The 24,937-nt window shown below is 37.2% G+C and overlaps 2 protein-coding genes across 5 annotated transcripts in view; one reads left to right on the top strand and one right to left on the bottom strand.

The window, feature by feature from the left end:
- The window catches only part of LOC149537872 (uncharacterized), a 144,064-nt gene that overhangs the window by 36,642 nt on the left and 82,485 nt on the right, over positions 1–24,937 (bottom strand). The gene's annotated exons all lie outside the window — the stretch shown is intronic.
- The window catches only part of LOC149537873 (alpha/beta-Hydrolases superfamily protein), a 189,266-nt gene that overhangs the window by 111,027 nt on the left and 53,302 nt on the right, over positions 1–24,937 (top strand). For both annotated transcript variants that reach the window (XR_016355926.1, XM_089799267.1), the window contains exon 8: positions 21,520–21,590. Coding sequence is in view for 1 of the 2 variants with exons in the window: in XM_089799267.1 (XP_089655393.1) it covers positions 21,520–21,590 (71 nt within the window). In the remaining variant the exon portion in view is untranslated. The remainder of the gene's footprint in view (positions 1–21,519; positions 21,591–24,937) is intronic.

Below are 24,937 nucleotides of genomic sequence, written 5' to 3'. Positions count from 1 at the left end.
ACAAATACCTGTTCTCTTTCATGAAATGGCGACTTTAAGGTAAAAAATGCCCAGGTTTTTGTTACAACAGTATTGGTGAACACATGATTTCCAAATTAATGGCAAAACTCTTGTCAGACAGCAGTAAGAGTTGTTTCCATTGCATGAAAAAGTAATAATCTGGAAAGGAAAATGATGGAATTAATGCACCAAATCGTGCCAGCAGTTAACACAAAATTTTGTTTATCAAGCTATACAAAGATTTACTGCTCGGATCTTCCATATTATGCATGAAAGAATAATGATAACTATAGCTAGAAATCGCACACATCAGTTTGAAACTGAGGATCCAAAGAAGTGTAGACCTGGGAACACTTATCAAGGACAACAAAATGTGGGATAATTTTATTATGCCTGAAGGGAGTCGTTTTCTTTCCCACTGGGTTCAGACATTACCTCCAGCAGATGGAATTTGGGCATCATACCTGGTAAATGAAGAAGGAAAGACAACACTGATATACACCTAGAAAATCCAACAAATCCAACAAGATACCTACAATACGTGCTCGAATATGGCGGTATTTCAACAGAAAAAGGAAAACGTGCCCTTCAAATGAGAGTAAAATAAGACCATCTAGACGGTTTCATTGTGGTCTTTTTGACAATGAAAATATAAACTCATTCATGGCGGCATGCCCAAAGAGATGCAAAAATCGTGCTTCCAGCACTAATTAGAAAATGGCGGCACAAATATATCAGTATGAAAAATGCATTTGACATAGCGTTTTTTTTTCATATATATGCTCAACAAAAGAGGAAAAAATCAGAGCAGCAAACCCTTTTGATAAAGCCCACATTTTGTTTGAAATAATACTCATGCACTGAAAAAGACGTGTTCCCAGTTTAGCACAAAAAGGGCAAGCAGAACAAATGTTTCTCTTATAAAGCAAAACATGCTAAATCGGAATGAAAGTTTACCTAAAAAGAATCGGCTTGACATGATCAAATAGCAGAGAAAAATCACCAAGAACGACTTCAAACATGGCGGCCTCACACAGCAAAGCATATTCCAAGTGCCACGACAGCGAGTCTAACCCAGCAATGATGACAAAACAAACATTTTCATGGCATTTTTCTGGGGTTTCAAAATCCTCTTATCAACTGCCAAGTTTCCCTCTAGAGCTTTCGAATGAAGAATGAAGAGATATTGCTTTGTTTTAGGTTAATGCATTCACATTTAACCATTTTTGTTTTCCTTTTCAAATCTGCAGGAAGATGTATTGGTATCACTTTTTGATACTTTGGATTTACAAAAGCTCTTTTGTTTTATGTAAAATTTAAATAGTATAATAATGTATTACTTTAACTAAGTAATATAGTATTATATTATTTAACTTTTATCAATGACTGGATTTTTATTTTAAATTTGCAAAATGAAATGTAATTAATAGCAATCAATTGATAATATTATAAATCAATTGATTGTTATTAAATTGAGCAAATTTAATTCAAATAAATCCATTTTCGGATTTAGGAGAGAAAGGGGGAATCTGAGTTAGTCTTATGATTAACAAGTCAATCTGACATGTGTTTTTTAGACTAAGTCTTAAAGGTTATATTTTTAAAGACTTAGTAACATCATTTAAAGTCATATTTAAAGCTTTTTGAGTCATTCCAGGACTGTGGGTCGAATTTTGACTTTGTCTTAGCATTTTAAGGCCATGTGTTGACGTTTTGAGTCTTTTGAGGATAGTTAAAGGTGAGTCATAGGTTCTGTTATGACTTAGTGTAGTTTTTAAAGCAGGAGTCATCTTTTTGATAAGTTTTGACTCCCTTATTGTAGCCTGGTTTCTTGACTTCGACCAGGAGTTTTGGTATTTAGTTTTTTCAAATTGTGATACCTGGAGGATGGATGCAGTTCTGAAGGAAAAATAAACTATTGTGACATTTTACTGTCCTTTGTATACTCTTTTTTCTAAGTTGTATCTCTGAAATTGATGTTTATTTGACCTCTGAAGGCATAATACAGTTAGTTGGATCTACTTTGGGACTCATTTTTGTGTGCAATACAAGTGATTTGATGTTAATTTTCTGTGTTCTATCAAGAACCTCTAAAGTTTATGTCTCATTTTCGCACCTATATGTGTCAGTAAAACCTCTATGCATAGGTCATAAGTTGTGCATTTTGATGAAATTATATTGATCATGGTCTATATCTTTTTGATATTATTCATTAAAGCCCTCTTATGAAACACTTTTATGCAAAGATTTTCATCAAAGTTTTATTTTCAATTGTATGTCACATCATTGTGTTGTTAAACATCAAATCCTTCGTTATTGTTTTTGGTGTATCACCTTTCTGGTTTAAACAGTTTTCATTTTCATACTTTCTCCCCTTTTCCTCAGAATTTCATAGTATAGGTGGAATATCATAACATCATACGGGAACAAGCCTAGAATCCGGAGGTTCAGTCACCTGCATAGTTTACCCACAAACTCGTGATTGTTCCAATGTTTCACCAGAATTTCTAAGTATTTAGGTGCTTATCTTGAGGGTGCAAATTCTGGTGACAACAGGGACAATATAAAATAAGCCTCAACAACCTATTTTAAAACAAAACATTAATAAATTAAAATCGAAAAACATAGAATGTTTACTAACTTAAGTGTAAATTGTTAAAATATATTTAAAATTTTAAATAATTTTACTTACCTTGAAGAGCTCCAATCTTGAGGATTTTCTAAATTCAACTTGCATCATATGGTGGTTTATGATGAACATTTGGATCTTCTATGATTTTTCATGCATCTTTCTTGATCCACTCAATTCATTGCTAATGTCTTACAACATTAGGTTGAGTGTGTGGACAACACAAGGTGTCCGAAAAATGTGTCTGAAGCATTTCCCAACCAATAACCCAATAGCTTTCATTAAATAAGAGAAATAATAGTATTTGTATTTTGGGGTCCCGATTGATTTATGTGTAACTGGAGCCCACGTGTTACTTTTTGTTCATAGGTGTTTGTTGTTGTGTCATTGTTGTACACCTCTTAGTTTTCCCTTTGATAGGGTACTTGTGACCAATGTGTAGGATTTTTTTGGCATGGGACTTGAATTATCTTTTCGTATTGTGGATTTCAATAGGAGTTCTGTTCATTTCACCATTTCGAAAGTGAAAGATCTTCCCTATTTGGCTTCACAATTTTCGTGGTATTAATCCCTCACCATATTCAGCTTTGCCTGTTGGTTTCGGATTTGGCAAATCTAAAGTGTTACTTTCCTATACCTCTAAGAAAACTATTTGTATCTTTGGCATTGCTACAACTTTGTGGCATCATTTGTATTTGGCATTCATCATTGTTGTTTTGTGTGATCTTATTGTTAACCTTGTCACCATACTCTACATGAAAATGAGAGCATTAAATTCTGAAGGTCCAGCCGTAAGCGGTACACCCTCCAAAATATTTCCAAGTCCACCGTATGTTGCCAACCCTGAACTATATGCCCTCGTCCTTCCCTCATCACCATACGAACCATTTGAACACTGTACGACATCTGCCATATCCCACTATATGGCCAAAACTTTGTATGACCACGAAGTCCTAACTATTGTAGAACCAAAACATCTCCATATGACCTCCAAGTCTCCAACACACCATATGGTCATCCTTAGCTATTATCACCTTACAGTTTTATTCTTGACACCATACGACCAGATTTGCACACCAAACAATAATTGCACCAAGCTTAATTGTTATGTGGTCTACCTGTGAGTTCAGAACACTACACAACCCTAAAATTCTTTGCATTGTTGGTTATTACTTGGACAACTTTTTAAGGGCCACCTTATTTAATGACTTGGATGAGAATGTGTGCAATGAATAGACTGTCCTTCACCTCCCCTTCACAATCCACAACTTTCAAAAATATTGCACCTCTTGTTGATAGTACAATAACATTGACCATAGGACGATTTCTTGCATCTTTCCATCCATCGAGTACTATGGTCACACCTATTTCGATCCATGAATCTTTGATGGGCTGCACGGAATCATCTACCTGGATCACCTCTTTGTCCAATAAAGTGGCGTGCCCTTCTTATATCCCGAGACCTTGAACCCTTTTGGAGCCTGACTAATTGATCTCACCATTTTTTGCCAATATGGTGAGTGAATAACATTAAATTACAATCCATTTGCATAAATGCATCTCCCTATGTCTTCTTTGGAAATATCTTTGACTTCTTTGAAATTATATTTCCAAGGGCCCCTTTTCTCCCTTATTTGTCACTAGTTGTTGAGGAACATGCAAGAGTGGATGGCCCCCTATGGGTTGTTCATTGGAAGTGGAAATTGAAGCCATAGATGTTTTTGTTTTATTTCTAGACTTTTGCAAAGGATGAGAATGTGCATTCCCAGCTGCTTTGTCTTCTTGTTTTTGTTCTTGAATATATTTGTTCACAATATGGTTTGGAAAAAGGGTCTTAGGTAGTATGCCATCAACTCTTGTCTTTCCTCTACAAAATTTAATGCCTTTTTTGAGGAATAAAGCACAAATGTTCTATCACCCTACTATTTGAGCTGCTATATTCGTCTTTGCATTGACTCTATCATATCAAATAAACATGTAGGTTTTGTAATTTCTCTTTTTTCCTTATTAGGTTCTCTTCTTAGGCTTTCAATTTGAATGATTGCAATGTCTTTGCTTGGGCCTTCATTGGGAGGTGGAATTTGTCCATCCTGAGGAGAATCTTAAATATCCACCATCTCACTCTCATTTCCATTATGTGGAGAAAGAAGGCCCATTTTAGAGGAACTCAATGTAGAATACCCTAAAGTGTTCTAGCTAATGTTATCCTTTGATTTAGAAGAAATCTCCAGATGCACTTCCTTTCCTTTAGATGGTATAGTCTTTCCTTGCTTTGAAGTTGCGCTTTATTTTGATGGGGGAGCAATCTGCTTTTGTATCTTAGCTTGTGATTCTTCAATCCTTACTCCCTTTTCCTTCAAATTCATGCTAGGAAGAGCCTTTGCAATATTTTTCCTTTTATTGTTGACTTCACCATGCTATTCGCTTGATGCTTGAGGCTGCTTGGATGATTCCTCTTTTACAATTTCTCCCACCTCCTTCATCTTATTGTATGTCAGGCAGATGCCCCTTCTCACTAAACTTGCTATCTTCTTGTCCAAGCATTGTTGGGTATAAAGGTCAATTGGAAGCATCAAAACTTTAAGGGTAGCCTCCTTATTGTCATGCCAATCAATTGTTTCCGATTCAAGATTTTTAGGGCTGCCAAAGTCACCTTCAGTGATGTTATCATTTTTCTTTCATTGATCAGGAATCTGGATTTGCTTTCATTTGTACCTTCTAATCATATCCACTGTCAACCTTGAGAACATCCTCTTTCTGACTTCCAAATCACCCTTTGCATCAGCCTAATAGTCTTCTATATACGAGATGTGGAGATATCTATTCCCATATGCTCTCCTGATCTTCCTCTGAGGATCTTTCCTCTCGAGTCATAAAATCCTAACCCATAGAACTCAAGTTTTCCATCTGCTGCCTCAGCTGCTGCTTGTGATGGAAAAATCTCACTTGCAAGATTGAAGTTGAATGCAACTCCTTGTTTGTGCTTTTGAGTTTTGTCGTAGACAAGTAGTTGCCTTGCTATTTCCATGATCACCATCTTGTTTGTATGATATCTTGGGAGCTTCCTTACACATATAATACCTCCATGTATTCAAATATATGTGAACTTGGGATATTGGATGTTCTATGATCCATGATTCTTAATCAATTTCTTGTCTTCATAAAGTCTTACATGTGGAGACTCTTGCAATTGTCTCACAACCTTTATGGCAAATGCATAATTGAAAATCTTGAAATTATTGTGAATGTGAAGGTGTAGCCGTGGATAGGATTCCTGCGCTAAGTATTCCTCCCAAGCAATTCCACACCTTCCCAAAACTTGCCAATACTAGATAGGATGTCATGTAGAATATCTTGGTGTTCTTCATCATCCTTAGTTTGAAGTCAAGGTTGTCATTGACAATCTGCCAAATATCACCTCCCCTGTAGATATCTTGTCTATAAAGAAGTACCTCCAAGGCTGAAAAATGGCACACTATGGTTCTCCCATCACCTTGCTTAGCATCACAATGAGATCTCCGATATCCTCCTTGAAATCTGATATAGTCAACTTGGTCAACTTCAAGATCTTGGAATAGTGGTTCCATGGTTCAGTTATCCATTCCTCATTCATCCTCTTTGCACATGCATCAACCTGGTCACTATAGTTTTCTAAAGCTTGCTCCTCTGTGATATAAGTTTCATCCTTATGAAGTGGTATGTTGAAAGCATCCCTAATAGCTTTTTCTGATAGCACTGTTAGATCTTCTTTTCTTTCTCATATTAGATTGTCTTCTTTTGAGGGTTGTAATGCTTTGCATATTCAATGACTAGCTTGGTGCACTGCATGGTAGGAGGGAAAGCGGCTTCTTGAACTATTCAATTTTTCACCATTCTCTTGGCCATCCTAGAAGTAGCACCTCTATACATTCTCTTCTTTACTTGAATCATGTTGACAGTTCCAAGATTGGTATCCCCAATCTTCTTATTCATAATGGTGAAGCTAGACTTAGGCATCATATCTTTGGAACCCTTCTTCACTTAGGCTTGCCCTTCCTTCTTTGAGCTCCCAGCCTTAGCACCTGACATGCTTGCCCCTGCCATTACAATCCCTCGGTTAGATCAAGCAATTGAATTTGAATTAAGTTAGCAAGCTAGTCTCTATTAACTTTGTAAAAATGCCTCAATTGAATGCCTTAATGAGACTTATATCACATACTTTGTAGTTTTCTCCTCATGATAATCTAATTGCTTTCAAAGAAACGTGAGATTTTGAAATGAAGTCCACCATCTATATTTGTGATCAAGTTATTAAGCTTAGAGTTCAAATCCAATTTTATTCTATTTGAATGTTTACCATACGGGTAAAATAAATGAACGCATAACGACAGTGGAAATATGAACAACATAACTCCTTAGATTATTCGCATATGCCAGAACATTACATTATGATTCATAAGATTAGATCCATGATAGACGATGAATGATAGAATATCCTTTACAGTGATCCCAAATGGGATATAAATACTATCCGCCGAACCTTCTCGAAGGAGTTCGTCGGCCACAAACATTATGTCCGCTACAAACTATTTACCCGCCGGCTACAGAATACAAAAATACCGACGACAATCACCCTGTCAGCTACAGAAACGCCGACGACAATCACTCCGTCAACTACAGAAACACCGACGACTATCACTCCGTCGGTTGACATAGTTTCTACTGACGACATCATCCCCCCCCAAAGAAAAAGTCGTCTCCGGACGACAATTACAAAATATCTGAGATGAATTAACAACCAAAATACATTAACAGAGTGACGACAACAAAAAATCTGCTTCTGTCACATCACTTCCACATTCATCCCGTTACATCTGTAGCCTCTGCTAACACAATATTGTCTCCTCAAGCTGACCTTGATAGCCACCCGTGCTGCTTTCTCTGCTTCCAACACTGGGTCCACTGAGCTAAGTGTCACTGTACTGCCTTTTGTATGACCCACTCCTCCCGAGCTCTCTATGCATCCACCAAGACAGCCTCTCGACCAACACCTACTCCTAGTGCCTCTAGTACACAGACACTCCATGTTTGCAGCAGCTTCAAGTCTTCTCAACTGGTCAGACTCCCACAACTGGGGGTCCAGGGGCAGCGCACAAAATTGCACACAAGACCAAATTAACACTTCGAAACCCACACAAAACTGCATGAAACACACAATTTCTGTCATTTTTTGCCGATTCTAAACTCTTTCTGGCAACCACTGATGCTTCCCCTTCCCTTTGGCATCATCTGCCACTCATTCCAAACAACTTGAATTTGTCTTCGTTTTTTTTTTTTTTAAATAATTCCATCCTTGAATCAACCCGCAGGAGCATAATATCATCAACGAACTTTCTTCGTCTGTTACAAAAAATCTCACCCCACGAAAGAGGCAAAAGAACATGCCGTAGCCAATCAGAGGATAGCAGCAAGTAACCTCGGGAGAAATCTCAGTCCTTCCTCCAGCAATGAGAAACAAAACCCAACCGATCTTTCACTGAAACTTCTCCACCGGCAATCAGAAACAATACCCGACCAACAAGCCTTTCTCCGCCTGAAATATCAAACCGAATTGAAACAATTACAGCCTTTTTTTTGAACTTTGTGCGCTCCTCGAAACCCTTGACAACTCCTGCTCTTCAGATGGCGCCCTCAAAAATAGAAGAAAGCTTCCTCGGCAGGAACAACCTGAATGTCACAGCCGGATTCCAAAATCCTTCCTTTGGAAGCCCATGGTTAAGCACATAAGCCACGGTGAAGAGAATAACGGGCCAAGCTCGTCCGAGGGTGTTGCCAAATCTTTTCATCCGCCGGAGAGTGGTTTACATCCGTGGGAGGCTGTTGCATCTAATAAACAAAAGAATCACCGTGTGAATACCGCAGGAAGAGAACCCCGCGAACAACCTGCTACGGACAGGGGCCCGTGGAGAACCTCCTGCGGATAGGTGCCCGCAACACGTTCTTTAATTTTTTATTTTTTTTTCATTTTTTTAATTTTTATTTTTGCCAAAAAAATGAACAGCACCTCAATTTTGCCTCCAGGCGTTGCCATTTTGCAACGATGACGAGGGAATCATCTGATCATTCTGCGACGGTGACGGCAACGGCATCTTTTTGGCACGGTAGGATCCGTTGACTGTGTGAGGTACATCTTGCTCGTTCAATGTCCCCAACTTTATCACTCGATTGTCGTTGACCTCCTAGATTTGATATGGTCCAACCCATCTTGCCTTAAACCTTTCCTGTTTGCTTTCATTCCGATTGTCATACTTGAGTACCAACTGCCCCGTTTGAAACCTGTTGAGTTTGTCATGCCACGCCTTATGCCTGTTCTGTGTCACCTTCGTTGCCCATTGTGCTTGCGGTCGTCGTGCATCTAGATTATTTTGTTTCTATCGGCACCCTTCAACTAATTTTATGGTACGATGCATTCTTTTCTTTTTGTACGGTCCGTTCACCGTGTACCGGACAATGGAATTTTTCTTTTTTCTGGGTTTGTATTGTATGTCCTTCCCTTCTTCAACCATAACCTCCTTTGCGTCATTTGCTTCTTTGTATTCTTTCGGACACTCATTTTCCTCCTTTTTCTCACCTTTGTCGACCCTTAGTATATTACAACTCGGAAAGAGTTCGTAGTCTTCTATTTGCCAGTGGTAAAGGCCACTCACCGAGTCTAGGTCGTCGTCATTCGATCCTCCTTCTAGTGTCAATACTCCTTCATCTGGTTCCATTCTCCTCTTTCCTTCGTCGTTACTATCGCCTTCACCTTCTGAGTCTGACAATGTTGCCTCCTCACCTACCATTTGTGTGTGCAGGTCAATTATGAATCTTTTGCCTCCGCACTCCATTGATAGGGTATTTTGTTTCCAATCATGTTTTACTTTTGCTTGCACCAACCAAGTCTGTTCAAGAATAGCGTCATATCCTTTTCTTTTCAATGGAATGACTACGAAGTCCAATAAAAATGGTTGTGTTCCAACAGTTACTGGTTGCGCCCTCAAGGTTCCCAACGGTTTGATCCCGTGCTGGTCTGCCGTGAGCAACTGGAATGTAGGTGGCCACAGCATCGGCTTTCCCAACTTCTTCCAAGTATCCTCCGGCAACACATTCACGCTAGACGCTTCGTCGACAATTGTGTTTGTTAGAACATTTTCCAAAATCCCCATCTCGATGACCGCTGGATGCCATCCGAATGTAAGTGCCAGGAGCATTGGGTCTGTTGCCATCGTTGGACCACTGTCCCTTCCTGCGTCCTCTGTTGTTTTTGGAAATGGTGTATGATTCAGAATGGCCATCCGTAACTGGGGTATTGTGAGAAGGAGGTCACTTATCTTGACCAGTATCTCCGTTTGTAAGATCTGCCGTACAATGTTTTGTTCTGCAAAGTTCCTTGCCAAGGTGCCGGTGATGTCTTTCAATTGAGATGTTCCTGCCGACGATGCCTTTCCAATTTCCACCTGCGCTTCCTCCAATTTTCTTTTTTCCTCTGCCGATAGTTTTGCTTGCCTCCTCGTAATTGCGAGAACCTCCTCTTCATCCGTGCCGATAGTGATCCAATTTACTCCAGACTTTGGGCACTTGGCATCTTCATGGTCACCGGGTTTGCACCATCTGCATAATAATTTCTGTGTGTTTGCCGATGTACAATCCCGCGCAAAATGACCCCACAAATTACATGCTCGGCATTGAACGATCGGCCGTCCGTTTGCATCATACTGGGTTCGACTTCGGCTCCCATTATTATAGTTATTGTTCGCATTGTTGTTGTTATTTTGCCCTCTATTAATATTCTTGTACCCTCCGGATGTGGCACCTGCGCTATTCGTATTTCCGCTACTGCTCGACGGGGAAACCTCCTGTGTAAGAAGCACCTGCGGAGATCCTCTTGTCTTCATGTTAAAGGGGCACTCTTTTGTCAAATGGCCCATGATCTGACAAATGTCACAAAATTGGTTCTTTGGACACGATCCTTTAGTATGACCGTCGGTCTTACACTCCATGCACCACAGCTCACTGCCTTTTGGCTCCTTTTGCATGTTTTAAAACTCCTTCATCATGCGGATCATGTCCTTCTGTAGGGCACAAACCTTCTTACTGTTGCCTTCATCGTCGCTGCTATCACCTCCGACAGGGTCGTCGTCATCCGAATCAGATGAGCTAGTCTTCGTCTTCTTCTTTGTCTTCAACTCACTTTTGAGGTCCAATGCTCTGTTATAAGCTTCCGTATATGACGACGGTGGCACATTTTTCATTTTCCTCCGCAACTTTGAGCGTAGGCCTTCCACGAACCATCTTTTCTGAAGTTCGTCCGCCGGCTTACTTTCCATTTTGTTTATCAAGTCTTTTAATTTCCTAGCGTAAACACGGATGGTTTTGTTCTTCCCCTGCTTAGTATTGAAGATCTCTGCTACAATTTCATTATCATTCCGCAACAGTTTAAATTTTGCCAAAAACTCCTTTTTAATGTTATCCCAACTATTTAGCTTTTGTGGATCTGTATCAGTGAACCAATCAATTGCTATGCCCCGTAGGGTGGCCGGAAATTGCCTCATCCAATCATCTTGATTAGTTATCCCATTTGCCTTTCAGATCGTTTCACATGTTTTGCAATGTCGAATGGGATCGGCTATACCATCGCCATTGAACTTCGGCAGTTTTTCTTTTGGTCCCGCCATCATGATTGGTTTTTGTAAACAGGCGTTGCTCGGTCCTACAACACTGGCGCTCTTCACTCCCACACCGGCGGTCTGCACTCCCACACTGGCGAACTGGTCTCCCACACCAGCGGACTGCACTCCCACACCGGCAATCTGCACTCCCACATCGGCGGACTGTTCTCCCACACCGGTGGACTGCACTCCCACACCGGCGGTTTGCACTCCCACACTGGCGCACTGGTCTCCCACACCAGCAGACTGCACTCCCACACCGGTGGACTCGTCTCTCACACCGACAGACTCAACAGCTGCAAACCTTGGTGAAGAAGGGTGTTATGAAGTTGTCTCCCATGGAAGTGTATCTTGGACGAAGAGGTCACTCCACACTCGTGCTCCCTCGGCACTCCGAGCCGTGCGAGTCGATGCTCTTCTGTTTGAGTTCTCTTCCCTCGGCGAACACAAATTTAAGAACTCCTCCCGTGCTTCTTCCACCAACTCCACTCGTTGTCGAGTCTCCTCCAACAATTCCTCCGCGCTCCTGTTTCTGTCGGCAATTTTCTGGAATCTCCTTCAGTGCTTTGCCTACTGTGCCAGAATTAAATGTTCTTGTGCAGTACGGATTCCATCTTTTCCCTTGGCCTTATTTCGATCCTTGTTAAGTTGATTTGGCATTAATCTTCATTCCTCCCACCTTCCAGGTTCATAGGGCAATGACACCATATGTTTACTGTACGGGTAAAATAAATGAACGCATACAGACAATGGAAATATGAACAGCAAAACTCCTTAGATTATTCGCATATGCCAGAACATCACATTATGATTCATAAGATCAGATCCATGATAGAAGATGAATGATAGAATATCCTTTACAATGATCCCAGACGGGATATAAATACTATTCGTCGAACCTTCCCGAAGGAGTCCATCGGCTACAGAATACAAAAATACTGATGACAATCATCCTGTCGGCTACAGAAACACCGATGACAATCACTTCGTCGGCTACAGAAACACCGACGACAATCACTCCGTCGGCTGACATAGTTTCTACCGACGACACCCTTCTTCACTTAGGCTTGCCCTTCCTTCTTTGAGCTCCCAGCCTTAGCACTTGACATGCTTGCCCTTGCCATTACAATCCCTCGGTTAGATCAAGCAATTGAATTTGAATTAAGTTAGCAAGCTAGTCTCTATTAACTTTTTTTAAAATGCCTCAGTTGAATGCCTTAATGAGACTTATATCACATACTTTGTAGTTTTCTCCTCATGATAATCTAATTGCTTTCAAAGAAACGTGGGATTCTGAAATGAAGTCCACCATCTATATTTGTGATCAAGTTATTAAGCTTAGAGTTCAAATCCAATTTTATTCTATTTGAATCAATTTCAAACAAATCTTCATGAATTAGAGCTCAACTCTTTAGTTTTGATTCTCTTTCTTATAAAATGTTGAGCATCCTAATATGAGAAAATTGGAAATTGAATCACTAGCAATTCCAGTTTTGCATGATGAACTTGAAGTAAAATAAAAGTAAATCAAAATCTGAAAATTAGAGAATTCTTGCTCGTGTTGATCTGCTGCTCTTTATATCGCTCCACCACCGCCTTATAAAACAATGGCAGAATTTTCTGAAGTTAGAGGAATCAAGGTTTCTTTTAGGGCGGTAGAATTTGCCACTCTCAGAGGAATTTTCCTCAAACTTACTTTTCCTCCCCAAACTCAGCCTATGACTTGATGTTTCATTTCATTTCAATCACCACCATGCTTGAAGTCATATTTTTTGCTTTGTCCAAATCAGTTCTTTTTTCACACAAGGGTGGAATTCAAGTCGAGTGGGAAGAGGATTCCTCTTGGGGTGGTGGAATCCGCCACTCTCAGAGGAATTTCTCTCTTGCTATTTGATTTTCCACCAAGACAAATTGCTCACTAAAACTTGCTTGATGACCTAACCATTCATTTTGTTTTATCCTTTCTCAAGTTGGGAGGAAAAGAATCATGTTGCAAGCATCAAATACAAGGCGGAAAACGACAGTTCAAGATGAATCTGGACTCCTTATCATATCTCAATCTCCATTTCACTAAAAACTCAGTCCAATTCTTCATTCTCAAGGTCAGATAGTTATCAAATTGCATTTGCTTAAGTTAAGTGTCTCGAACCTGTGTCTTCTCCACCCAAGGTAGGGGTGAAATTTTGGGTCTAGGGAGAAATTTTGGATTCCCCAAGGCTGCCTTGGAGGAATTTTCCTCATCATACTTCGCTTTGTCATTTCACCTACAAAAAATCATCAAATCGCATCCATCGTTTTTGTTCTCTTTGTGCAATTTAAATTGGGGCATTGAGTTGTGTTTGCACAATCCTAGCTATTAATTTCTAGGATAGTTTCTGCAAATGTAGAATCATGGCCATTGTTATTGATGATTTCCAAATGTAGATTTGGATCTCATATAAATATGAGAAGAGACATGTCTCTATGGCATAATCATCATTTAAATAATATTATATTAACATGAATAATAATAATATGTATAACAATACACATACACACACACACACACACACAATAATATATATATGATATACTATAATATATATATTATATATGTATTATATACAAGAATATATATTAGTAACATGGATAAGTATATATAGGAAATGACGATTACCAATAACAATAATGTATATCAAATCGAATCAATCCGACTGAAGTTACAACTTTAACACTCCCTCTTAGTTGGGAAGGATTGATATAGAACACAATATGCTCTCAACTATATGAAGAGCTATCATCTCACCTTTTATAACACAATTTGAAAAAAATTTATATAACTTTAATATAATCTTAAACGCCACCTTAAATGTGGTCTATAATAGTAACTATGTCATGGTGTTCAACAAGATCCGACCCAAAGAACCATAACAAGTTGGTTATCATGTTGTTTGGCAAAATCCGGCCCAAAGGACCATGATGAGTTGGTTATCACAGTGTCCGGAAAATTCCGGCCCAAAGAACCACAATAACAAGCCTACCATTAATAAGATCGCCACCTTACAATGGTTACCTTCTATCTGTTTGTAATCATGACTTGCAACACTTTGGGACAACAATCTAATGAAGTCTGTCATGATAACAAGTCTATCATTTATAAGATCGTCACGTTGCAATGGTTACCTTCTGTTTATATATGTCGATGAAAGATCGTCACCTTTCATTACGTATCATATGCGGAATAGTAACCACCATGAACCCAGTCAGAGGGTGGTACAAAGGCTTTCACCTTAATTCTCTCTCACAGAGAAGAGTTGCACATTAGAAGGAATTTCACTTAGAACGTCTCCTCATAGAGAAGATATCATTCGCAAAGGATTACACCTCAAAATAGTAACCACCATGAACCTAGTCAAAGGATGGTGCAAAGGCTTTCACCTTAATTCTCTTTTTGAACAATGATCCTGGAAGTCAAGTCCTGTAGTTACTCCCTTTGTGACTCTCTTCACCCAAGGATGCCTATCGAACTCCCTCTGAATCTAATATTAATCTTTCAACCTTCAAGTGACAAGTTATTACTTCCTCGTGATGTAGGCATGAGTAAGCCCTATCACATTCATGTAGTCATACATAGGTGTGTTAGACTTTGTTTAAGTATCAATCTTCTAACTTCCTTGAATAAGGTTGTCTCTGATGAATTATTGAACTCCCTCTTGATATGAAAGGATACTCATAATCTCAATCATCAAAGATATTAACTTCTTGAGCCTCACTTTAACAAGCCAGATCATTAGATGACTGATAAATTCTAGATCACAACTTCTATAGAGCTACAGTCATGAGATTGAGTCTACCAATATGTCTAATGTACCATTCTTCTTTTCCTGCAAGATCATCTCTAGATAAAAAGGAAAAGATCAAAGAAAATAACTCTTATAGTATGTATAGAATTACAAATAAGAGAGAGATACAATGAATAGATAAATGTAAAAGATGAGAATACTTATCTGCACATGAGGGTCCATAGATATTAGAGAATGTAACATTCCTTTCTAAAGACGGTTCAAGTGGGAATGGAACATTGATTATTATTCCCCCGTACAATGTAAAATTTCCACTCACTTGAACAATTTTGTATCAAATATGGCAACTCCTTTCTAATTTCCAACTTGCTCTTTTTGTCCATTGAAGGACAGTAGAAGTGAACGTGTCCTTCCATTTTATCAACCTCGTCCACAAGATGCCAATATCTTGATTAAGTATGATTGTGCCAGATGAATGACTCTACAACTCATACGTCAATTTCAGTTATCAAGGAGAGACTCGTAGATGGTTCAAATGAATTCTTAAAAGCTTCATTAATGTCTCACAACAACTCAAATTTCCTTATAGTAACTTTTGCAAATACAAGTGACATCATTTAGAAGTCATCACTTCCTCATGATGTACACAGGGGGTAGGCCCATTAAAATCACATGGTCACAATGTATGAATCTTGGTCCTCTTGACAACAACAATTTATTGATCAGTAGAGAAATCTATCTCAATATTGTTTACTCCCTCTTAATCAATAAGACCGAGATCACTAAAGGTTGATTGAATCATTTCCTCTATCTGCTCGCTCTCTTTAAAGGTTGCCTCTAATGAAAAATCACTCCCTCTTTTTCCTACATGGACATTCTCGAAGGAAAAAGATCAAGGCACATGGCTCTTATAGTATATATAAAATACAAATAAGATAGAGACCTCATTGATTAAATAAAATAATCAAGGATAATAAATGATTCTGTATAATAATAAAAGATCAATACAATACAATATAGATAAATATCTAATTTAAAGATATACTTTAATCTATATTCACTTATATTCATAAGAGATTATATTACTATCTTGTTGCACATCAACTAATCCTCTTACATTTAATAATGTCAAATTATTAAGTGAAAGGATATTTTTATGTTTTCATTTATTGAAATAAGATAACATAATACATCTTACCTTTTGTATTCTCATAATGAATCTCTTTATATTTGTCAAATTATTAACTATCATTTTTGAATGAATATGTATCTATATATATATATATATATTTCTAAAGATCAATTAATCCTTTCTACCCAAGGAAAGTGCTACATCAAAGAAAGAAAGACTATTCCCATCATGTGAGAGGAAGTGAATCAAGACTGCACCTCCAAAATCAGGGGATAGCATTAGCCAAAGCTGTTTAGGATACTCTTCTTAAGTCCAATTGAGATAGAAGGAAATCTTCCTCCACAGAAGGAAAATGAAGAACAGATGATAGATTTGGAATATTCTCCAAAAGAATGTGAAATCTCACCTCCAAATGAAGGCCCAAGTGAAGACATAGGCATCATACCTATTGCAGATCAAGAACCTAACATCAAATTGGAAGAATGCACAACACCTGCATGGTTGAGAAAAGTATTGCACGGTTAAGATATTGTGGATCCAAAACAAATTGTGGACATCGAAGACATCATGCAAAATCTTGAGTAAGAAAAAGAAAGTCAGTCTGTAGGAAGGTTAGCCAAAGTCATTAGAGATGATTCAAGCACTTGCAAAGTCCAAATTGCCTTTCCAAAGGTGGATAAGACAAGTGATAACATCCTTCCCAGGACTATGAGATCATTGAACATGACATGAGAGCTATTGCAGAGAGGCAAGAATTTGAAGATGCGCATGATGCTCTTCAAGTCTCACAAGATAGGTGAACAAGGAAGTTGGAAAGAAAATGTAATGCAAAGAAGAGAATTGAAGATACATGGAACACTTAAAGAATATCTTTAATCCTATCTAGTAGAGAGGTCATACATTTGCACCACCTCTCACCCTTGAGAAAATCAATAGGCAATTTGGAGAGTTTGAGGATGTCATTTGAAGAGTTGTACGCTTGGATGGAAGAGATTGAACAAGAGGTGATTGCTTTCCTTCCAGGATTCTTGTGAGAATATCATGCTCTCACATCACTTAGAGTGAGATTTCAAGCATTGGATGCACTTTGTGGAGAGTTCCAAACAATCAAAGAGAACCATACCAAAACTGCAAGCAATGGTAGAGTTTCTTGAGCAAAAGTTAGAGAAGAGCAAGGTGACAAAAACAAGTGGAATAAAGGATGTTATTTAGTGGCATTTTTCTTTGATCTTTAGGCAAAATAATTTGGAGAAGATAAGAAATGATGGTTACCACCTCAATTCCACCAATTGCGGTAAGCAAAGAGGCTAAGAAAGTAGTTGCAATAACATTTCAATTCAATGAGAGAAGGGACAAAATCATGAATTCAGAAATGTTGAAGGAGAAGTTGAGAGCCCTTAGCCTTGGAGATTGCAATACAATCAAAAGAGAACAATAAAGGAAGTTTTCTGCCTTCATAGTTTTTATGATTTAGTACAAGACAACATGCCAAATTAGGAGAAGACTTCTTACAAGAAAAATTTATCTAGACATGGCAGACTGAAAATTGCAAAAGACACCCATGCCTCCAATGGATGAGCTCAACAACATCTTGTCCTGGTTCATTGAATTAGGCTATTAGCAAAGAGAGAAGAACAAAGGAAATTATTTTCTAAATGAACATTTGACTTAAGCATAAGTGACGAGTAATTTTCTCATTTATTGATAATTTAGGTGCTTGATTCTGATTGGCCCACGTTTTGGTGACATTTGATTAGTTGATAAAAATTTTATAATCTTCCTATTTGACTATTTGAGGGTAATTTAATTATATTGGTTGATATGGTGGCAACTCTAATTAGGGTTTATAGAAAATAATTTGGGCCACTGATTCTATTTAATCTTGGCCATTCATTGTAACTGAGCTTCCTTTATAAGGCTTTCTCTCCACATTTGTAAGTGAATTGTTGCTAAAATACTGCTAACTTTTCTCTATGATTCCTTGTTGTGTCCTACATGGTGAATTATTGTGGTCAAATTGGGAGTATTACGTGGTGATCTACTTTCCCCACTTAATAGATTTGTTTTCAAGTTTTTATGTTAGAATTTTCTTTTAGTATAGATGGATAAGAGTAATTGCGAATGCATATATGCTTGACTCAAAGTTAGACCAAATTACTAGCTACTTATTCATTATAAGTCTTACCATGCATGGTCAAATAGTAGTTGAATCGACTTCAATTTATACTTGATCCTCAATTTGTATCCATTGGTGGGGTTGGCGTGCAAGTTATAACTTGAAAATCATTTGGATACACCTTTTAAGCTTGAACTAGGTGGGTGAAGTTGCTGACAAGATTGCATCTAGCATTGTCCAAGTATTCTCACTTTAGTATCCATAGGTAGTAGTAGTTAAAGTTAAAGTTCAAAAGATGGAAAATTAAAATACATGTTCATTGCACATTGTGAAGCCAAATCTTTAGAATCAATTTGACATGTCTTGAAAAGTAGTGTAAGTGCCCTTATTGATCCAACAATCACATCATTTCAACTGAGCGAGCATCCACATTAAGAAGGAACCTTGAAGTCACCTTTAATCGTGCATTGTAGTCGTATCATAAGAGGTCTCTTTATTCAAGAGAGGATTGAATATTTGGTGGTTCACCTTGAAACGTTAAGAGTTTGATTCTACATGTAGTAGAATAATATTCACATCGATGAAAATTCTTTCTTTTCCTTTTTCAAGGTTTTGCATGATGTCTTCGATGCCCTCAATTGGTTCTGGATCCACAATATCTTTACCATGCAATACATTTCTCAACCATATGGGGAAGCTAAACTCATTAGAGACGATTTAGGAACTCGCAAGGTCCAAATTGCCATTTCCAAGGTTGGATAACATTCTTCCCCAAGACTTTGAGATCATTGAACATTACATAGGAGCTACTACAAGGAATCAAGAAGTGCAAGAGGCCCATTATGCCATTCAAGTCTTGCAGAATCGAGTGAACAAAGAGGTTGGAAAGAAAAATAAATACAAAGTAGAAAATCGAAGATTCATGGAGCATTTCAAGCACTTCTTTAATCCTATCCAACAAAGAAATCACACATTCGCACCACTTCTCACCCTTTAGAGGGAATTGATAGATGATTTGGAGAGTTTGAGGATGTCATTCAAGGATTCCATAGGCTTGGATGGAAAAGGTTGGACAAGAGATGATTGCTTTCCTTCTAGGATTCTTGAGACAATATCATGCAGAGGAAGAACCATACCACAATTGCAGGCAATGAGAGGTTCTTGAGAAGCTATTAGAGAAGAGCAACGTGATATAAACAAGTGGAATGCATGATGTTATTGATTAGTATTTTGCTTTGATCTTTAGGTAAGATGCTCTGGAGAAGATAAGAAATAATTGTTACCACCTAGATTTACACCACCTAGGCAATGAGCAAAGAGGCTAAGAAAGCATTGGCAATAACATTTCAATTTGATGAGAAAATGGTGAAATCATGAATTTCAAAAAGTTGAAGGAGAAATTACAAGCCTTTAACCTTGAAGATTGAAACACTATCAAGAGGGAGAAAATGATGAAGTTTGTTGCCTTAATAGTTTCATGAATTCAATACAAGACAATAAACCGAAGTGGTTGGTAGGGTAGCAACCCTAACTAGGGCTTGTATGAATTATTTTGGGCTATTGATCTTGTTTAATCTTTTCCATTCATTGCCCTAAGGCCCCCATGTAAGGCTTGCAATCCTCATTTGTAAGGGAAAATTGTTGCTAAAATACTCCCAAATTCACTCTATTATTATTTGTTGTGTCCTACATGGTGAATTATTGTGATAAAATTGGGAGCATTGCATGGTGATCTACATTCCTCAAGTTGTTAAGTTAGAAACTTTCTTTAAGTAGTATAGATGGATAAGAGTAATTGTGAATGCATACTTGTTTCACTCATGCTTGGACCAAACTCTACTTACTGATTCTGAGACCAAACTCTACTTACTGATTCTGAGTTTTGCCATGTCTGGTCAAATGGTATTTGAATGCACTTAGCTTCAATTTATACTTGACCCTCAATTTGCATCCGTTGATGGGGTTGGAGGGGAGGTATTAATTTGAAAATCATTTAGATACACTTTAGAAGCTTGCACTAGGTGGGTAGAGTTACTGAGAAGACTGCATCTAGTAGACTCCAAGTATATTCACACTTCCTTGTATCCATAGGTAGAAGTGTTAGTTTAAGTTTAATCTAAAGCTCAAAAGTCAGAAAACCAAAATATATGTTCATTGCACATTGTGAAGCCAAATTTTTGGAATTAGGTTGACAAGTCTTGGAAAGCAGCACAAGTCCCTGTAGTGATCCAACAAATCACATCTTTTTAGCTGAGCAAGTATACAGTAAGAAGGAACCTTGAAGTCACCTTATGATATTTCATTGCAATCTTAGCATAAGAAGTGTCTTTATTCAAGAGAGGATTGAATATTTGGTGTTTCACATTGAAATATTAAGTATTTGATTCTGTATGTTGTAGTAGAATAATACTCACATAAACAAGTCTTAGTTTGAATACCTTTTCCCTCCTAAAACTTCCTCCACTTGATTTTTTAAAACAAACAACAATTCTAAATGTTTTCTTTTTTAAAATAAAGTCACTTTGACCAACTTAAAATATTATTATAATTTGTTTTTCTTCAGTTATTTTGAAAGAAAACATGGTGTAACTAATACTGGATACCTACCTAATCTATTGTTCCAAGCCATGCTTATTGTCAATCTTCTCTAATTTGATTCACTCGTTTTAGGAAGGTCGGATATATCACATTATATGTTATACTAAAAGTTGCCATGCTTTTACTTGAATTCATAGAATTATCTATATGTTAATGAAAACATGAAAAATGGTTCCTAATGAGTGACAACTCCCAAAACTCTTCTTTTTTCTTTCAATATTCCATCTTGTAGAGCACTTTTAAAAATTTTTCCTTGTAAATATCATATGCAACATGTACTCTTTCATTCATGGTCAAAAATATAATCGTTTTCTTTCACAAGCATTCTCCACATGATTGTTTCTTGTTAACCTATTTATGTATTGAGAAATATGATATGCCAACTATTGCTGCTATCATGAATAAATCAAGTACAGGTATATATTATACTTTGAAAAGCATTTATGCTGAGCTTCATTGTTGATAAAAATATAGGCATAGAATACAAGAAATTTGACATCTGCGAAATTTGCATTGTTCACTCAAATGATTATTTTAAGACAGTCAAGATTAACTTAAAATTGATATTCTTGCAGCTATGTGTTGAAGAATGAAAAAGCAGATGTGTATCGGTTGCCTTACCTATCAAGTATGGGACCTGGTTTTGGTATGTTCCTTCTTTGTATTTTAGCTTAATAATGTATTTGAAAGTTCTAAATTGTGGGCTATCATTAGTTTCTTATGCTTGATAGGCATCCATACTTCAATGGTGTTAGTGGTTTATTTATGAAAGTGGTTTTAATTTATTTTTGCATGTTTTACACCTATTAGTTATTGTATACATCACCATAATTAGTTAGGACTAAATCATTTCTTTGTGCAATGTTCCCCTTTTTAAGTTTCCTAGGGCACCACCAGAGTTACCAATTTTCTTCTACAAATGTGTACTAATGTAATGTGATGGGAATGCAAGAACAATGAAAAAATATATGAGGTAATTCCAAATGCTAAAATGAATAATAGGAACTAATAAATTTGTTAGCAAGTGTGGTACGATATGCGGTTAATCTATTATGGTGTAGTAAGTGTATAATGAGTACTGCAATAATATTGAATGGAGATGGAAATATATATATTTGCAATGCAATTTCAATGCCACAATGGAATACAAAGAATCTTACAAGGCTATGACTGCAATAACAGTTCAAATCTTAATATGAATATATGACTGTCTCTGATATAACAATGTACAATAGTGAGCCATCTCTGATAGACAATGAATTCTATGCTGTTATGACACGGAGATCAAAAGGCTGATATTCTTAATATGATTATGCAATCTGCTGTTATGAGCCATCTCTGATAAGGAAATATAATTATGCTCTGTTTATTGTGCCATCTCTGATCTGCTGTATATTACTTGCACTTCAAATATTGCAACTGGTGCGCTCAGTGAGCGAAGTCCACACGGGAACAATTTATAAAATATTCTCACACACTTCTCAATAGCCGATCATTTTTGATCATTTATACTACCTGAAAAGGCACGGCGAACTGCTGCCACCATTAGTTTATCTTAACTGCCATGATCAATGATAAATATAGTCATTAGGTCAGCTGTTATGAACCGCCTTGCTATGTGATACAATATAATCAAGGATGTGACCATATGTAATGATTAGAATAGCCTAGTGCAGATAAAAGATAAGTATCCATTGCTTAGACATTTTAATTACTCATAATAATCATCTTGATTATTATGAGTAACCATTATAACCGTGAATTACTGATTATCCACAGATTGGCAGTGCCACCCGATCATGGTTCATAATGATGCCAGCTGTAAATATGGCACTGAAACATGATGAAAGATGGATGTATCCATACATGATAAGATGATCAGATGATAGATCATTATAGCATGTATATACCAATGGTGCCAACATGGATGCCCATCACACACACACACACATATCAATGATCTCAACATGGTGTGCTGATGCATTATGTGGTCATGTATATGTGCATGTATGCATGTATTTATCTGCCCATGTAGATATGTATGTGCATGTGTACATGTAAGTGCAATTGAGTACGCATGCATGTATATCTTTATATGCATGTGTATATACGTAGGTATGTGTATATATATATATATATATATATGCATGGGTAGGTATGTATGTGTATGGATACACGTGTATGTGGTGATACATCATAAATGAGTGCATTAGAGAAATGCTTTTAAGAACGTAGATGCAATAATGACAATTAACTACGATGTAGGATGATATACATGACAAGGTATGTTATTTTTTTCCTTGCCTTTTATTTATATGTTATGTTCTTTTTGATAAAAATAATGGATGCCACACTTTGGCTAGGAGATATGGATGATCAGAAACTCTCTGTGGAATTCCCAACCTCTTAACGAGAGCATAAACTACAAAAAGTTAACCTAAAGCAAGCAAACAACTCTGATAAGATAAACTTAAAACTGGAAATCAAACCTAAACTTAGACTATGTACAAGGGATTTTAAGTGAATAGGTGTGAAATATCCAAGAACACTGAATTCTAGATAACTTCTTAGGTTATTCAATACTAGCAAAGTCAGAGTACGTGTTGATGGGATTTTAGGCACACCAATGCAAAATAGTCCAACGGGGGAGTATTGTATTCTCTCTTGAACAAGGATTCTTGAATGCTGTTGGAACTAATCAAGCGAGAGATCCAACTTTCTAATTGTCTAGACTCGACTATTCTTGGATATACTCGACGATTTTGATGTGATTTGCAAATTTTCACAAAGGGGACTTACACATTTGTTCTTTGGCAAAAAATACAACTCTCTCTCTCTCCCCCTCCCCAAGGTTTCCTAATCTAACTTCACTTTTTGGAAATAAACTGAAAAAGGATAAAGGTTTAGAAGAGTCCACTCCTATTTATTCCTAATGAAAGCCATAATGTTTGACAATTGTGGTTCCAAACAGGATATGCTTCACAAGGCGAACTCTACTATACACAACCAGCCCTATCTTCTAGGGTTATAAAAAGATTTTCAAATCATTAAGAATTTGTTACACTCATACACATGTAGAAATAATGAACAATTGAACAATGAAACCAAACTTCATAATTAAGTTTAACCTAACCATGCATTGTGACCCGCATCAACAAGTCACAATCAGTATGAACATAAGAAATACAACCCATTCAAACAAGATAACACCCATACATTAACTAAAATGAATTGAAATAAAATTGAAGAAGGTAGAACCATACAACTCACAAGAGACAACTTGTCCCCAAACAAATAAGAAGTTCGCATTAATCAATAAATTGATTAAAATCCCTTTATATAATCATGTAACATTGTACTAAATTATTTTAATTAAATGATTAATTAGTTAGTTAATTAATTAAATATAAATGTACATGATTAGTTCCTTCTATCAACTTTGTTTTTTCAGTTTGGGAATGTTGGAATTTGTACTGAAAAATCAGGTCAAGAGAGAGAGTATTTGGAACTTTCCAAATCATGGCACAATCCACGTGAGTAGGCTTTATGCACCATCCTCCTCTAGACTTCACATTTTGAAACCTTCATTTTATCTAGAACGGGCACATAAAATGGAGAAAGTGGAAAATTCCACTTTTTAAGCAATACCTGTTTTTCTCGTCCGTTTGTCATTTTTCTTCTACAATATAGGCGCTCATCTCTTTGGTGCAAGGAAGCATTGCTTTGAAAATTTCAAATTTCCAACTTATCCTTGCCTCTGCATTTTATTCCATTTGATTGCTTTTAAAGAGTGAAAATGTCAATTTGTAGCAAGGGCCACTTTTGCATGCTTTATTAATTTTTTTCATTTTGATATTCAGCGCAATGAATGCATGGAATGTTTTAATAACGTCGAGGAGGTCAAATCAGCCTATGGGACCCTAAGTGGCACACACCCCAATATAAGGTCTTAGGATCTTAAGCACTTTTGATCTCTTTTTTAGGTCCCTTCGT

The sequence above is a fragment of the Cupressus sempervirens genome, chromosome 9, assembly GCF_028749045.1.
Source record: "Cupressus sempervirens isolate cs-2001-9-10 chromosome 9, ASM2874904v1, whole genome shotgun sequence".
In the NCBI taxonomy this organism is placed as follows: Eukaryota; Viridiplantae; Streptophyta; class Pinopsida; order Cupressales; family Cupressaceae; genus Cupressus; species Cupressus sempervirens.
The sequence above is the reverse complement of the archived record's forward strand: the minus strand, read 5'-3'. Positions and strand labels throughout refer to the sequence as shown.